Source organism: Solanum tuberosum, unplaced genomic scaffold, assembly GCF_000226075.1.
Source record: "Solanum tuberosum cultivar DM 1-3 516 R44 unplaced genomic scaffold, SolTub_3.0 scf00331, whole genome shotgun sequence".
In the NCBI taxonomy this organism is placed as follows: Eukaryota; Viridiplantae; Streptophyta; class Magnoliopsida; order Solanales; family Solanaceae; genus Solanum; species Solanum tuberosum.
In genome coordinates, this window is record NW_006239253.1 from 415,826 (window position 1) to 431,103 (window position 15,278).

General features: G+C 33.7%; 3 protein-coding genes across 4 annotated transcripts in view; all 3 read left to right on the forward strand.

Annotated features, from left to right (window-relative positions):
• The window catches only part of LOC102578932 (endoglucanase 6), a 5,052-nt gene extending 2,149 nt beyond the window's left edge, over window positions 1–2,903 (forward strand). Inside the window, exons 4-10 of the mRNA XM_015314952.1 lie at window positions 1–69; window positions 254–343; window positions 451–615; window positions 819–1,103; window positions 1,348–1,696; window positions 1,818–1,871; window positions 2,279–2,903. Of these exons, the coding sequence (XP_015170438.1) occupies window positions 1–69; window positions 254–343; window positions 451–615; window positions 819–1,103; window positions 1,348–1,696; window positions 1,818–1,871; window positions 2,279–2,571 (1,305 nt within the window). The 3' untranslated portion in view covers window positions 2,572–2,903. The remainder of the gene's footprint in view (window positions 70–253; window positions 344–450; window positions 616–818; window positions 1,104–1,347; window positions 1,697–1,817; window positions 1,872–2,278) is intronic.
• Window positions 2,904–3,416: 513 nt separating this feature from the next.
• Window positions 3,417–5,851, forward strand: LOC102590261 (beta-glucuronosyltransferase GlcAT14B-like). The gene is made up of 4 exons (XM_006360682.1): window positions 3,417–3,912; window positions 4,406–4,481; window positions 5,116–5,231; window positions 5,364–5,851. The coding sequence occupies exons 1-4, from the start codon at window positions 3,417–3,419 to the stop codon at window positions 5,849–5,851; spliced, it is 1,176 nt and encodes a 391-aa protein (XP_006360744.1).
• Window positions 5,852–8,783: 2,932 nt separating this feature from the next.
• The window catches only part of LOC102579258 (uncharacterized), a 10,349-nt gene continuing 3,854 nt past the window's right edge, over window positions 8,784–15,278 (forward strand). Inside the window, exons 1-6 of one of the 2 annotated variants that reach the window (XM_006360650.2) lie at window positions 8,784–8,886; window positions 10,408–10,559; window positions 10,663–10,774; window positions 10,907–10,989; window positions 12,580–12,643; window positions 12,758–12,875. In XM_006360650.2, the coding sequence (XP_006360712.1) occupies window positions 10,438–10,559; window positions 10,663–10,774; window positions 10,907–10,989; window positions 12,580–12,643; window positions 12,758–12,875 (499 nt within the window). In that variant the 5' untranslated portion in view covers window positions 8,784–8,886; window positions 10,408–10,437. The remainder of the gene's footprint in view (window positions 8,887–10,407; window positions 10,560–10,662; window positions 10,775–10,906; window positions 10,990–12,579; window positions 12,644–12,757; window positions 12,876–15,278) is intronic. The other variant, XM_006360651.2, reaches the window with a different exon arrangement.

The window sequence follows — 15,278 nt, forward strand, 5'->3', positions numbered from 1 at the left end:
GCTGCCTCCATAGTCTTTCGGAACAACAACCCTGCCTATGCTGAGGAGCTTCTAACTCATGCCTATCAGGTCAGCGCGATTTTTACATGACTTTAAAAGAGTAACATAAAGTAAGAATGCAACAATAATTAACAGATTACATACTATTATACACTATCAGATCACTTAAAAGATAAGTTATTCGTAATTCTGGTGGTACATTACATTATTTGTCTCTACATTTCCATAACTTGTGGTTTGCTGTTGTTTTCAGTTATTCGAGTTTGCGGACAAATACAGAGGCAAGTATGATAGCAGTATTACTGTGGCCCAGAAGTACTACCGATCTGTTAGTGGATATGCGGTATGTGTGATTGTTTCATGTAGAAATACTACTCAAATCTCTTTGTTAAATTGTATTCATCTTGTCATTTTCACAACATTTAATCAAGAAACTTTTGATTTTAACAGGATGAATTACTGTGGGCCGCTGCCTGGCTATACAAGGCATCTAACAAGCAATATTACTTGAACTACCTAGGGGAGAATGGCGATGCACTTGGTGGAACCGGTTGGTCCATGACCGAATTTGGCTGGGACGTCAAGTATGCTGGTGTCCAGACTCTTGCTGCTAAGGTCAACCACCGAAAACCCTACATTTTATTTCGTAATATTCTTGAATAATACTCTGTAGGTACAATGATAGTACTAAAATGAACATATAGTATCTGCCTAACCAAAAGGCTATATAGAGTATTTTGCTCCAAATCTTAACGTACACACTAGCTCCGCCCCTGTTACTATGCAAATCATTAACCTATTTGTGTATATAATTGCAGTTCCTAATGCAAGGGAATGCTGGTAACCATGCAGCAGTCTTTGAGAAGTACCAAGAAAAGGCTGAGAATTTTATGTGTGCATGTCTTGGTAAGGGTAACCAAAACATCCACAAGAGTCCAGGAGGTCTCATTTTCAGACAGAGATGGAACAACATGCAATTTGTCACAAGTGCTTCATTCCTTGCAACTGTTTACTCTGACTATTTAGCATCTGCTGGAAAATCCCTCAAGTGTGCATCCGGTCCTGTATCACCACCCGAGCTCCTGGACTTTGCCAAGTCACAGGTAAATTTATACTCCCTCCGTTTCATTTTTATGTGTCTTAGTTTGACTGGGAACGAAATTTAGGAAAAGTAAGGAGTACTTTGGATCTTATGGTGTTAAATATGTCAAGTGGGATGTTGGAGTTAGAGTTACTAAATATAGAAAGTGACATTCTTTTTTAAACAGACTAGAAATATGTCAAGTGGGATGTTGGAGTTAAAGAGTTACTATTGGTTAAATTCTTAAGCATGTTTTATCGTTTTAGGTTGACTACCTACTTGGAGATAATCCAAGAGCCACAAGTTACATGGTGGGATATGGTAACAATTACCCGAGACAAGTTCACCACAGAGGTTCCTCGATCGTCTCTGTAAAGGTTGATCCTACTTTTGTTAGCTGCCGTGGAGGTTATGCTACCTGGTTTAACAGAAAGGCGAATGATCCCAATCTTCTAACCGGAGCCATTGTTGGGGGACCTGATGCCTATGACAACTTTGCTGATCAAAGAGACAACTATGAGCAAACCGAACCAGCTACCTATAACAATGCTCCCTTGATTGGTGTGTTAGCTAGACTTCATGGTGGTCAAAGTGAATATAGTCAGCTCCTTCCAGGTATTCTAACACAAGCAATAACATACTCAAATTTGATCCGACCCTCCCATTTGCTACCTCTCATTCTAAGTAAGTTGTTCGAAGTTCTTGCTAACAAAGAGTTTTCCTTTTTAACTTACAGTTGCTATTCCTCAGCCAAAACCAGATCCAGAGCAAAAAGTAACTCCAGCTCCAGGTACTTAGACTATCTCTTCTTGTGGCACTTAGAATTACTTGTGTAAATAAATAACATAACACATAAACAGACACTTAAACATAGCCTCAACTGACGAGTAAATACTCCAACTTTGAGTATGCACATCTAGACACTTCAACTCGTCTCCACTGAGTCAGTTGAAAATACCTCCAACTTACCAAATGATCATCTAGACACCTCAAAATTTATGTGTCACGAGACACGGTGGGAACGAGTTAGAATGCTTAGTTGCCAGTTGAGATCAAGTTGAGGTGTCTATGCACTCAGAAAGTTAGAGTCCTTACTTGCCAGCGGAGGTCAAGTTTGAGTGTCTGTTGCACAAATAAATTGTAGCTATAATATTTTTTTAGAGAGAAACCTAAATTGGGATTTCGTAATATCTGCAGCTACTGACATTGCTATTGAGCAAAAGGAGACAACTTCATGGGTTCGCGAGGGAAAAACTTACTACAGATACTCAGCAATAGTAACTAACAAGTCTTCTAAGACATTGAAAAACTTGAAGCTCTCAGTATCCCAGCTCTATGGTTCCCTCTGGGGTCTTTCAAAGTACGGTGACTCCTACGTGTTTCCAGCCTGGATCAACTCGTTACCAGCTGGAAAAAGCCTCGAGTTTGTTTACATTCACACTGCTAATTCTCCTGCAGTGGTCTCCGTATCAAACTACACTCTTGACTAAAACGCGAGAATTTTCACTTCTCGAGGGGTTTAAATGTAAGATTTGTGCAGCTTGTTTGTAATTTTTCAACTTCTGGTTGCTTTGTAGTTTGAGTTATTAGTGTTTTAGCTGATGAAGTAAGGCGGATATTTGGACGAAGAAAGGAGCGAAGAGACGAATTAAAACAAGTGCTCATCCTCTTTCTTCTCCATTTCATTGTCACAAGATCCATAGTCATGTATTTGAAAGAAAGTTGCTTCTCCACAGAGAGTTCATAGATGGAAGTCTTCATTTCCTTTGTAATTTACGCAACTCAAGGTTTTCGTGTTTATAATATTTTCTCCTCTGATTCATGCCTTGCAAAATGTTCCCATGGCGTAAGCTCTACTACAATATTACTTACTTTGCACATACATTTTGTCCAAATACAAAATCTGCTTTGATATGTTTTTCCTTGAGCCGAAGGTCTATCAAATATAACCACTCTACCTCCCAAGGTAGGTGTAAGGTCTGTGAAGTTCTACCCTCTTCAAACCTCACTTGTGGGATTATACATGTATGTTGTAAGAACCTAAAATTTAAACTCATCAAATTAAAATTCTGGATCCGCCTCTCGGATTGCTTAAGTTTTAGCCATCAAGGCACTCGATATATATAAAAAAAAGTCCACTTATCATTCCCATGGCTTTATCATTAAGCAAGATTATACTTTGCATTAATCTTCATTGACCTTCAATGCTCTAGATCCACTCAAACATACCTTTATCCATATCTACGTTAAAGATATTTTTAGTAATAATTCTCAATTAATTAATATTACACGTCAATTTATATAAACAAACTATATTTGGAATAACAGAGCAAAAATGGAATCAGTTAACAACAAATTGTTTATTTTTACTCTGTTAATCTCCTCTTTCTTCATAATTTCCAATAAGTATCCGTTATTTCACCTAGTAACATCTTCATCAATAATATTCGTCGAATCAAAACTACATACATCTCCACTTCGATCCAATACAACAATACCTCGATTGGCGTATTTGATATCTGGTTCAGTAGGCGATGGGGAACGGATAAAGAGGACGTTGAAGGCGTTGTATCATCCGTTAAATCAATACGTGTTGCATTTGGATCTCGAGACTTCTGATGAAGAGAGAAATGAACTTGTGAAATTTGTGAAGAAAGAGGCTCTGTTTGTGAATGTGAAGGTAATTGAGAGATCTAATTTGGTTACTTATAGAGGTCCAACAATGGTGAGCAATACACTTCATGCTGCTGCTATTTTAGTGAAGGAAGGTGGTGAATGGGATTGGTTTATCAATTTGAGTGCTTCGGATTATCCATTAGTAACACAAGACGGTAAGTCCCGCGATTTCAAACTTCTTTATAACGATGTTGTTTGTTCAAATTTCTGATGTACACTATTAAATAGTTCAGGGGTAAAAAATACGGTATTAAATAGTCTATAGGGAGGTAATAGGTCCTCATGAAAGTTTAGTATTGCAGCAGCAAATTCGACCAAAGTTGATATTTTTCAGACCCTTATCCCATAAAGTTATACACTACTACCTATATATTGTGTACATATTTAGTAAATCAAATGGCGCAACGATATTGAACTGTAATTTTCTCTAAAATAAATTTTATTGGCGAAAATAATTAGCTTGGGACAATTATTTTAACATATTTTTTTCGAAACAATATAGTAGGCAATTGATTTTTTTTTTTTTAATGATGTGTTCAATGAAATTTTCATAACTGGGTGCTTCCATTAAAAAATGAAAAAATAGATTTTGCCTTCGCTTTATTCACCGTGGACTTTTTGCTAATTAATCTGATTTTTTGTTGACAGATTTGCTTCACAGCTTAAGGAATATTCCAAGATATCTCAACTTTATTGAGCATACAAGTGACCTCGATTGGAAAGAGTATGTGAATAATTAACTTGCCATTTAATAAACATATTGTTAATTAAAGAAAGAGATATTGAAAAAATTTCTAAATTTATCACGAATTATTAATTTTTTCTTCGAATTATTGACAACCTTAAAAACACTCATCTACTTGACTAACTGAACGTAAATGAGATTAACTACTATCCACTGACAGTGGACAAGAAAACTACACTCAATTCATTTTTAGAAATACTTACTTCTCCTAAATAAGTATATCTAAAAATAAACTGATAGTGTAATTTTCTTATCCACTGTCAATGGATAGTAGCTAATCTCAACATGAATAACCTCTGATCTTGCCACATGAGTGAAATACACCCCTAAATTTTCGCAAAATTTACAGGTGTTTTCAACAATTCTCTCAGTTTTTAATTAAGAGTCTCATGCTCCTACAAAAGTTTGAGACCACTTGCTAAGTCATGTGGCAGATCGGGGGTGTATCTAAGTTTAATTAGTCAAATAAAGGGTACTGTTTTAAGATTGTCAATAGTTGAGGAACGAAACTAGTAATTTATGTCAAGTTCAAAAGGATTTTCAATAATTCTATCTTAGTTAAATAATTAGTAGTAATTATTGGATTTAATCAAATGTCTATTTATTTATGTAGGGAATATAGAGCCAAGCCTATAATAATTGATCCAGGGTTGTACAGCTTGAACAAATCAAATGTCTTCTTTGTTGAACCACAAAGAAGTGTGCCAACATCGTTTAAATTATTCACAGGTGACAATTTATAATTCTGACGTTTGATTAATATATGAAAAAAAAAAATCAATTTTACCATACCAAACATAAATTTCTTTTTTTTTCGTAAGATTAACTTATAAACTCAAAATTTTAGCTTCATCTGTACAGGATCCGCGTGGATGATGCTCTCACGGCCCTTTGTGGAGTACTTATTGTCCGGGTGGGACAACCTCCCGCGAACACTCTTAATGTACTATACTAATTTTCTCTCTTCACCTGAAGGATATTTTCAAACTGTTGTATGCAATGTCCAAGAATTTATAAATACTACGGTGAACCATGACCTTCATTATATAGCATGGGATAATCCTCCAAAGCAACATCCACACTATCTTACGATGGATGATTATCGGGAAATGGTCGATAGCAATGCACCGTTTGCTAGAAAATTCGGGAAGAACGAATTGGTGCTTGACAAGATTGATTCCGAGCTTTTGGGGCGTAAACCTGATGGTTTTGTTCCTGGTAGTTGGTTTGGGGATACTAACGTAACAAACATAACTTTATTGCGACCTGGATCAGGTGCTGAAAGACTAACAAGTTTGATATCTGATTTTTTGTCTGATAAAGATTTTGATAAAAAACATTGTCTCTAGATATACGAGATAGTTTCTAAAGATAGTCACTTAGCGAATAGTAATTATTATTTCATAAAATCATTTTCTTTATTGAAAAAAATTAAAATCAAGAAGAAATGTGATTTTTGAAATAATAACTACTAATTTAAGTGATCATTTATCAATCCCTAAATGTATGTATAATCGTATTTGAATATAATGGATTGGACAAATTGTTGCTAGTCAATGCCCCTTAACTCATGCTTAATTGTTTCACCCACCAATCCATATTAATTTGTTCAAACTTCATATATCTATTCAATTACAATCCTCGTTAATTTAGTGCATTATCTCAATTATAAGTGAGTGTATTATAACCTTATATCTCTTTTTTTTTTAAACGAATACATTCAACATGTCATCACCTAAAACTATACTACTATCTTTTGTTGTGATAATTATAAGAGAAGTTGATTTTTTTGTTGAAAAACTACGTTATCGAACATTGCCAAAAGACTGATGAAACTTATCAGAAGTTAAAGTACAAAAATCGCACATTTTATTAAGAATAAATAACTTAAAGATGAAAAACATGTGATGTAAACTTAATGACCAATTAAATCAACGTATGATATCAAAAAAATAATTAAAAGAAAATAATACGAGCTCTTCTTTATATTCTCATTCAACCATGAGAAATATTAAAATGTATTAACTGGCATTCGTCGTTTGGCTGTGTGAACTATTCACTTTTTAAAAATATTTTTTATTTTATTTGAAAATTAATATTTAACCATACAAAATTTAAATATAATTTAAAATTATATTTGAAATTTGAAATATACTCAAAATTTTATTTTCACTTTCACTATTTATATAAATGGTCCTATACCAAATAATTTACAAAAATTATAACTAAACCCAACTCCATATTCATCTTCAACTTCAATTTCAATTTTTTTAAATAAAGATGAAGATGAAGATAAATTGCAATAGTATGTAATACCTTATATATAAAATCTAATTTATGACATTATATGGTTATTTTATTGAGTTAATTCTCTTATATAGCAAATTTAATAGTATATTTCAGATATATAAATAAAGTCAAGTGTTTTTACTAATATTTAGAAATTGAAAATCATATTTAAAATATATACATTTAAATTCTAAATAATATTTACAAAATATATAATCAAACACAATTTAACTAAAAAATATAATAAAATAAATAATTTTAATTTTCATGGCTAAACGCCTACTAATAATTCATACCATGGAAACAAAGAGCATTTTGATTTAACAAAAATCAAAGCAATAAAGCAATATCGGTCCTATACCCAACCCGAATTGGAAACATTGTTTTGGATAAGTGATAACATAAGGACAAATTGCATATTCAATCGATCGATTAAAAATAATTATATTTATTAATTAAATATTATATATTAAAAATGTATATTTCATATATGTAATACAAAATGTATTTATTAGTTAAGTATTCTTTTAATAAATGCTATTTATATCAGTTTCTCATAATAATAAGTGTTGTTTAAAAAATAATATCAGTGTTCGATATTTATAATAGATCTCAATTAATTTAGATTCAGGAATAACATTTCTGAAGCGGGGCCCTTAATATATATTTTCAATACCTAAAAGTTAGAGTCCAAGTAATTAATAATAGAGAAATCCACAATTATCTTACCATCACATGTGTTGTTGATGTGAAGTATATTGTATAATAACTTTAACATAAAATGTACGTATTTTTAATCTATGTTTGGTTGGAGGTATTAGGTAGTTCTTAAATTATTCATTCATCATTTTTGTAATAGTGATTAGATAAGTTATCTCATATATACAGTGAAATAACTTATTTCAAGATTATTAATTCCAAAATAACTAGTTCCCAACTAAACGAAGCGTAATTTACTACTCTCTCCTTCCCTTTTTACATGATACCTTTTTTTTTAAAAATATGAATGCCATTTTATTATTAAAAATAATTTAATTTTAAATTTTCATATTCATTATTACTGAAATAATTTATCATAACACAAATATCTACTTATTGTTTTACATCATAAATTTCAAAAATATTTTATTTTTTTACTTAAACATCGTATCAAGTCAAATTATGCCACGTAAAATGGATAGAGGAAATTAGGGGTGTACATAGGTCGGTTTGGTTTGGTTTTTTCAATTAAAAAAACCCTAAACCAATTATGTCGGTTTATTAAATCTAAAACCAAAATCAAACCACATTAAAGTCGGTTTTTTCAGTTTCAGCTTTAGTCGATTCTTTCAATTTTTTTTGTTTTTTTTGTTTTTTACTACTATACTTGTTTGAAAAAGAGATCAAATATATTTTCACTTACATGTGTGATAAGCTAAACTTAAAAAATGTTAAATGAATAGAAATTTTTGAAAAGACGATAAAATTCACATGAGTACAATTTTATTTTTTTTGGAATACCAACGCTCATTATGTTAAATTAATAAGATTAAAGGCTACATGCAAACTGAATACAAAACAAAATATTTACAAAATAAATTATTAACTTTGAATTTGAAAAACTATAACAATATAATTGTAACTTCTGATCTAAATAAAAAATAAAATATTTACAAATTTTACAAGCCCAAATTTGAAATAAAATATATAAACATTGAAAACTATAAACTAACTAAAAATATATTAACAAAGTTATAATATTTTTTAATCTATAAATAAAATAAAATTATATATATATTAATACCAAATCAAATCAAGAGTGGTCAGGTTTTTTTTTCAACCGCCAAACCAACCAAACCAAACCACAAATCGGTTTTTTTTTCGGTTTAATTTGATTCGTCGATTCGATTTGACTTGTACACCCATAGAAGAAATACCTTTTTTTTTTAATTGTGGGACAAAATCATAATAAACTCAACAACTAGTTGTCCAATCATATAATAATATGCCTTCTCCTATATGGCTGTCTCTATTATGTCAAACCACTTTTCTCCTCCTCCTCCATTCCCTGCAAAATAACTTGGTCTGATCAAATATCAATACCCAACAGGTTCAGGTATTTTCTCTTCTTTTCAGATTATATACTGTTTTCTTGAATTTGGGTTTTTTTTTCTTGTTGTAGTGAGAAAAAACAAGATCAAAATTTTGAGTTGTGAAGCTCTTTTTGGGCTTTCATGTTGTATAGATAATTAACAAAATATTAGTAAAGACTTGAACTTTTTAGCTTTGGTGGAAGTTTGCTGTACTTTGTGTTAGAGTTTGTGCTTCTTCTGTACGGTCACTTAATTCAAGTTTGTGTGTTTTTTTTTATTTAATTTGAAATAAGATTCTTGAATTTATTGGGATGTGTATGTTTTGGAATTTTTTATGATTTACGGGTATCTGCTAGCTCCCATCGGCATAAGTACTTGGTAACTCTGTCTATTAAGGCCGGGATAGAAGAGAATAAATTGCCTAGTGTTTTTGCTTCTGTGGTAATTTGAACATGAGAGTTTATGATTCTCAATCCACTTTATTGACCACTAGGTCTACGCGGCGGATTTAGGGGGTTGGGAGGGTGTTCACTTGCTTGAACACGAGACTAAAGGTTGGCTAAGTGGTTTAGGGGATTCAAAATTCACCTTGAGGTTCTAAGTTCAAATTCTATGAACTACATTTTTACATTTCGAAACCCTTGAGTGAAAATTCTGGATTCGCTATTGCTAGGCCATACCATTGGGTTTATGTTGTTTAGGATTCTGAATGGGGTTTTACCCCTTTTACTAGTACGGGCTGCTTGTTATATTGCGCGGTGTGCTAGTGGATAGAACAATCGAATTGAAATTACTAATGACAGATAGGTTGAGGATAAATGTGTTGGGTACCTCTGTCCCTTTCTCCTTTTCCGTGGACTTAAAATGATGGAAATCTTACAGTTATAAAGTGGGGAAAAATCCTCCGCTACTCCATCTAAGGAAACTTATTATCGAGCTTACATACTACGTTCGGTATTCGTAGGGGATACTAGTCATTGACAGGCTGCTATTGGTTACTTTAATAGGAGGATTTTAGGTGCCACTCCTTGTACTCTTGGAGTTTTTATTTTGAATAAAGAGGTTCTTACTTTAAGTGTTTTCAAGATGATCAAATTCAAATACCTTTTTTCTAGCTGGATAGCAGTCTTATTTAATGCGGAATCTGATGTCAAAGTAGGTTATCATACATAATTTTTTTGAAATGGCATTGAAAATCTTGATGTTGCACAAATCCCGTCATGGTAGCCTGGTGGGAGGGATTGAATATGTAGGAAGCTATGGTAACACATAATAAACTTGAAACCATATGGGAAGTGGTTTGCAAAAGGGAAGAAAGAAGCAACACAGGAAAATATAAGGCAAACCCTGCAGTGATTTGAGCCATAAATCTCAATACACTGCCGATGACATGTCATCTTTGAACCATAAACAACTGTCAGTCTTCTGAATCTTTAAAGATAATTAGCAATAATCATAGAAAGTATTTGTTTTCCTACTATGAGGTTGGAATCTGTAAAGTTGGGAATGCTGATTATACATTGTAATTCTGGTTTCACTTCCAGTTTTAGAGTTGCTGGCAAACATAAACAATCATGGGTGATGGTCCTCGAGGAATAGAGGTGTTTGAAGATCATTTTCAAGCTTCAACATCTGGTGAAGACTCCATGCAGAGCCCAGCTTTATCTAAATATATCGGAAGTAATGATTCTTTAAGGTATATCTTCTAAAGGACATTTGAAGTGAAGAGGAGTTACACATTTTTTTAAGGAATTCACTTTTTTAATTTGTTTTATTTGGCTTCTCCCGTATTAGAATAGATCCATTAGTAGATCGTGGACTAGAAGAAAATTGAAAGGGGCTGCTTCAATGTTGAATATGTTTAGCCTCAACAAGCTACCTTGGATGTCTGGCACAGATGGTCAAGAAAAGGTACATGTTATTTGTAGTTGCCTGCTAACTGTTTAGCTTGCTATTTCTTACTTAATTGTTCTGAAGGTCATCATTGTCTTTGGGTTGGGGAAGGGAAAGATTACTCATTACAGATATTATCACATCTTGCAGGTAGTCTTAACTGCTGCAGAAGTAGAATCTCTTCGATCAGAACTCGGTGCTTTGGAAGAAAGAGAAGCTCATTGCAAAGCTCAGTAAGATTTGATACCCCCCTTTGTGGGCTCGCTTGTGCCTTATGTGACCTATTCTGTTTTTCCTTATATATAACTGTGTATAAGGTTGCTTCCCCTTTGATAGTGTTCTGCTTTTAATTTCTTATTGTGAGACTGAGTAGGGTCTCCCAGGCATTTGGTAGGTTGGTTTGGTTATAGTTATTTCTAGCTCATATGGTTACAATAGTTTATCATCACTATGTTCAATCCCTAATGCGTGTGAGGATCTTCATAGGTCATCATGTGCGATCGCTGTGAATATCAATTTGAGAATTAAAAAGCATAAGTACTCATCTCTGTTTAAGTGTATTATCAGTGTAATATGAACATGTTCACTGATTCGTATCTTTTCAACTTTAACAAAAGTGACCCCAAGGCTTTGAGGCCAAAGCGTGCTTTGGTTCAACGGCAAAGGTAGTACAACATGGGATGTGCTGTTGGTTCAGGTCACGAGTTCGAATTCTGCTGCTGAATCAAGCTTGGCATTTAAGTGGAGAAGGCTAGTGGGACGACCTGAAAATGTAAATAGCATAGGGCCAAAATTAGTTGAACCATTTTTTATTTAGTTTATTTTTCATGAGTTGAATTGTGTTAAAAACATGGAATATTGCTGCAGTTTCGTTTTCCGTTCAAACAAAGCATTTGTTAAAGGTAGAGAAATGATGATTATCTGATGGAAAAGCAGCTTAATGCATCTCCAAATCCTAGATGGGTTCAGAATGTCCAATTATGAAACACCTCGACAAGAGGAATCAATTTTAGGTTGCTGCATCAAATCTGGTTGCAGGCTTGCAGCGATCTATCTAGAATAATTGAATGGATAAATAAAAAACAAAAATAGAAATAAGAGCCAGAGATGTGAATGTACTTTAGGATAAAGGCCTCCTCACGTAGATTTGATAGGAAGCTTGTAACTGACACTTTTTGGTGGTGACCAGCATGCCCTTAATGCTGAAGAATACAATCTTATCAGTTTAAAAAAAAAAAGAAAAAAAAGATAAAGGCCTCCTCACTGGGACAGATCCCTGATTCTAAAACTAGAAAACACTAGGTGTAATTGAAAACATGACTGTGTAATTATTACATTTCTAAGCATAGGGAAATCCGTTTCAAATTTCACTAGTAGAAAATTTTATATAGTATGACTGGCTTCCCCAAAAAATGAGAAGACATGATTTATCTATGTAATGCTTTCTCTAACAGACTCCAAAATCCCTTAATTGGAAAATTATCTTGAGTAAATATTCGTATTCTTAATTTTGTTATGATATTATCACCTAATAATGAACAAAACATTATATAAACAGTTGCCAAGTCCCTATTTGAAGAAAAAAGAGAGATCTTCTTTCACAAATGTGAAGTACTGTTCAAGGATCACCCACTAGTCCTACACAATATCACAACGAAATTGTTACAAAGAGGACAAGAGCCTCACTAAGAGTAATTCTACTAGCTATTCTCAGCTTATACTTGCAAATACTTCGAAAATAACATGTTCAATCCTAAAAGGTGATTGATCTGTCAAAAGAGTATTGTCTTTTGATTTTCACTGTTTTTTTTTTCTCTTCACAGATTAGAACACATTGATGAAGTCGTACGGGCTGCACGACTTTCGGGGTATTTGGACATGAGAATGGTATTAATAGGCCAACAGCTGTCATCATCTTAACATTGTTTGGACTTCAGACAATACTACACTGGATTTACATATTTGTTCCACAATTTTATTCTGTTTTTTTTTTATTAATAGAGATGGGCAACTTTACCCGGAGAACCTCTTCCAGTTGATGACACTGATGTTGATGATTGGCTGCCTAGATTTTTTGTCCTTCAGGGATCGTGTATCTTCTGGTATTCGTCATGCACAGGTGACTTTTTCAACAGTTAAAGATTCTACTAGCATGCCTTTCAGGATACTCTGCAACTACTGTATAAATATGTTATTCCAAGCCTTTTGGTGTACTATCACACTGTATTTTTTTGCCGAGACCTTCCATTAGACAACTTTGAATGTTACATTATAAGAAGATTTCCTTAAATGACATCTTAGAAGTTTATGCTGATTTCACTGGTATTTACTACAACCTAATGGACCACCTTGAATTACTTGGTATCTCCTAGATGTTTTTGTTGAGTCAAGATTTACTGGTTTGTGATAATAGGAACTAGAGATCGCGATTTTTAGTGTTTTACTAAATCCCACACCTTTCTACCAGGTGGTGAAATATTCATATATTATGTCAACAATGTTTCAAGGCCAACTAAACATTTTGCTAAATAGACTGAAATGGAGACTGTAACAGAAACAACAATAAAAATGGTAGAAGCAGTATATGACTGGAGATGGTGAAAAGATATGAAAGAAGAATGGAAGACTAGACAAACCTATCCTTTGGAGGGGTCCATTCAAATGGCTAGCACTTATAACAGTGCCAGACTCACTACCAACAAATGTGATGTCACTATTCTCTATGTCTGTTAAGAAGGAGAGGAAGTTGGATAAACTTGGGAGAGATTTTCTATGGTAGGACAGCAAGGAAATGAAAGCTTATCACTTGGTAAGATGGAGCACTGTTACAACAACCAAAGTGAAGGGACCGAATGGGATTTAGATATGTGAGGTTGCTGAATAAGACCTTGCTTGTAGAAATGGTTATGAAAGTATGGTTGAGAGAAGTATATCTACTGAAGATATGGTTATCCTGGAATACAAGAGACACCTATTTTTAGGTCTGATAAAATATCCACATCTTATATTTTCGACCAGATACTAATTTCATCTTAGCACTTGAGACATTTCTAAGATTCTGACAAGATGGCGTCTCCGTATTTAAAGGGTGTTTGGATTGACATATTTTTAGGTGCTTTTGGCTTTTAAGCACTTTTAAATTTTTAGAGATGTTTGGCAGAGACACCAAGTGCTTAAAAGCACTTCACTTTAGGCTTAAAAAGTGACCTACTTTTGACTTTTGGCTTTTGACTTTTAAGTCACTTAAAAAACGCTTATCCAAACACCCCCTTAGTCAGTCTGATCCTGATCACTGATTTAAAATTGGCAATGGCTGGAGCATAATGTTTAAGAGAAACTAAAACAACTCGAAGGTGAAGAGGATGAAAGAAAACCACCAAAACTTGGAGGCATTTCAAGGACTTCCTAGTGCAGCAGATAATTTGATTTGAAAAGATTGCAGGACAAGTGGTATTTACTTGCTATAACTCACTGATAGCAAGTGAAAACTAGAGCCATACATGGTCTTGGAGAACAAATATGGAAAACTAGAACACTACACAAAGTAGCCTGCTTCTTTTGGTGACACAACAGAATGTCCAAAGGAGAGGCATTCATCTCTGCAGCATACATCAATTATTTTGGAGATTAAACTGAAAATATCAATCACCTTCCCTGACATTGCTGTATCAACTATGGCATTTGTTATTGAGCATTTTGGTGCTGAAATCGGTAATGTCTATGGACACTTATTTTTTTTTTTTTTATGAAGTAAGATGTTGTATTAGAAAGGCATCAAGAAGATGCAAATTACATACACAAAAATATGGTTAACTCCTGAGAACAAAAAACACCTATTTAAATAGGGAGTTAACCACAAGCAAAAGGATGGTCGCTAAGCCATATTGAGGGAGCTAATGAAATCTAAGAGGGGCAATATATCATCTACAGGGGATAAGTTGCTCCAATGGAAGAGACTAATAAGGCAAAAGGATTTCAAACTGCTAATTGGAGTTGAGATACCATCAAAACATCTGAGATTCCTTTCCTTCCAAATACACCAAAAAATACATGATGGAATCATCTGCCAGGTCTTCTTGATGGGGCTATCAACTTCTGTAAGACTCCAACTTCCAACTACTTCTTTGACACTTTGCAGGAGAATCCAGTTGATACTAACAATTGAAATAAACATATTCCAAAGAGCTGTTGCCACTGGACAGTGCAGAAACAAATGATTCACTGATTCCAGGATATTGAGGCACAAGAAACATTTGTCTGTCTACTAGCTGAAGTTTCCTCCTATTTAGATTGTCCAGGGTTAGGATAGCATTCTTGAGGGTAGTCCAGGTGAAACACTTGATTTTAGGGGGTAGTCTAGTCTTCCAAATCAGTTTCCATGGCCACTGGTCTATCATGGCATTTGAAGAGCACAACTTATGGTATCCTTCCTTCACTGTGTATATTCCTTTTTCAGAGTTGCCCCATTTTAAGCTATCAGGCAAGTGAGGGGTCATTGAGGCTCCTTCTAGAATTCTGAAAA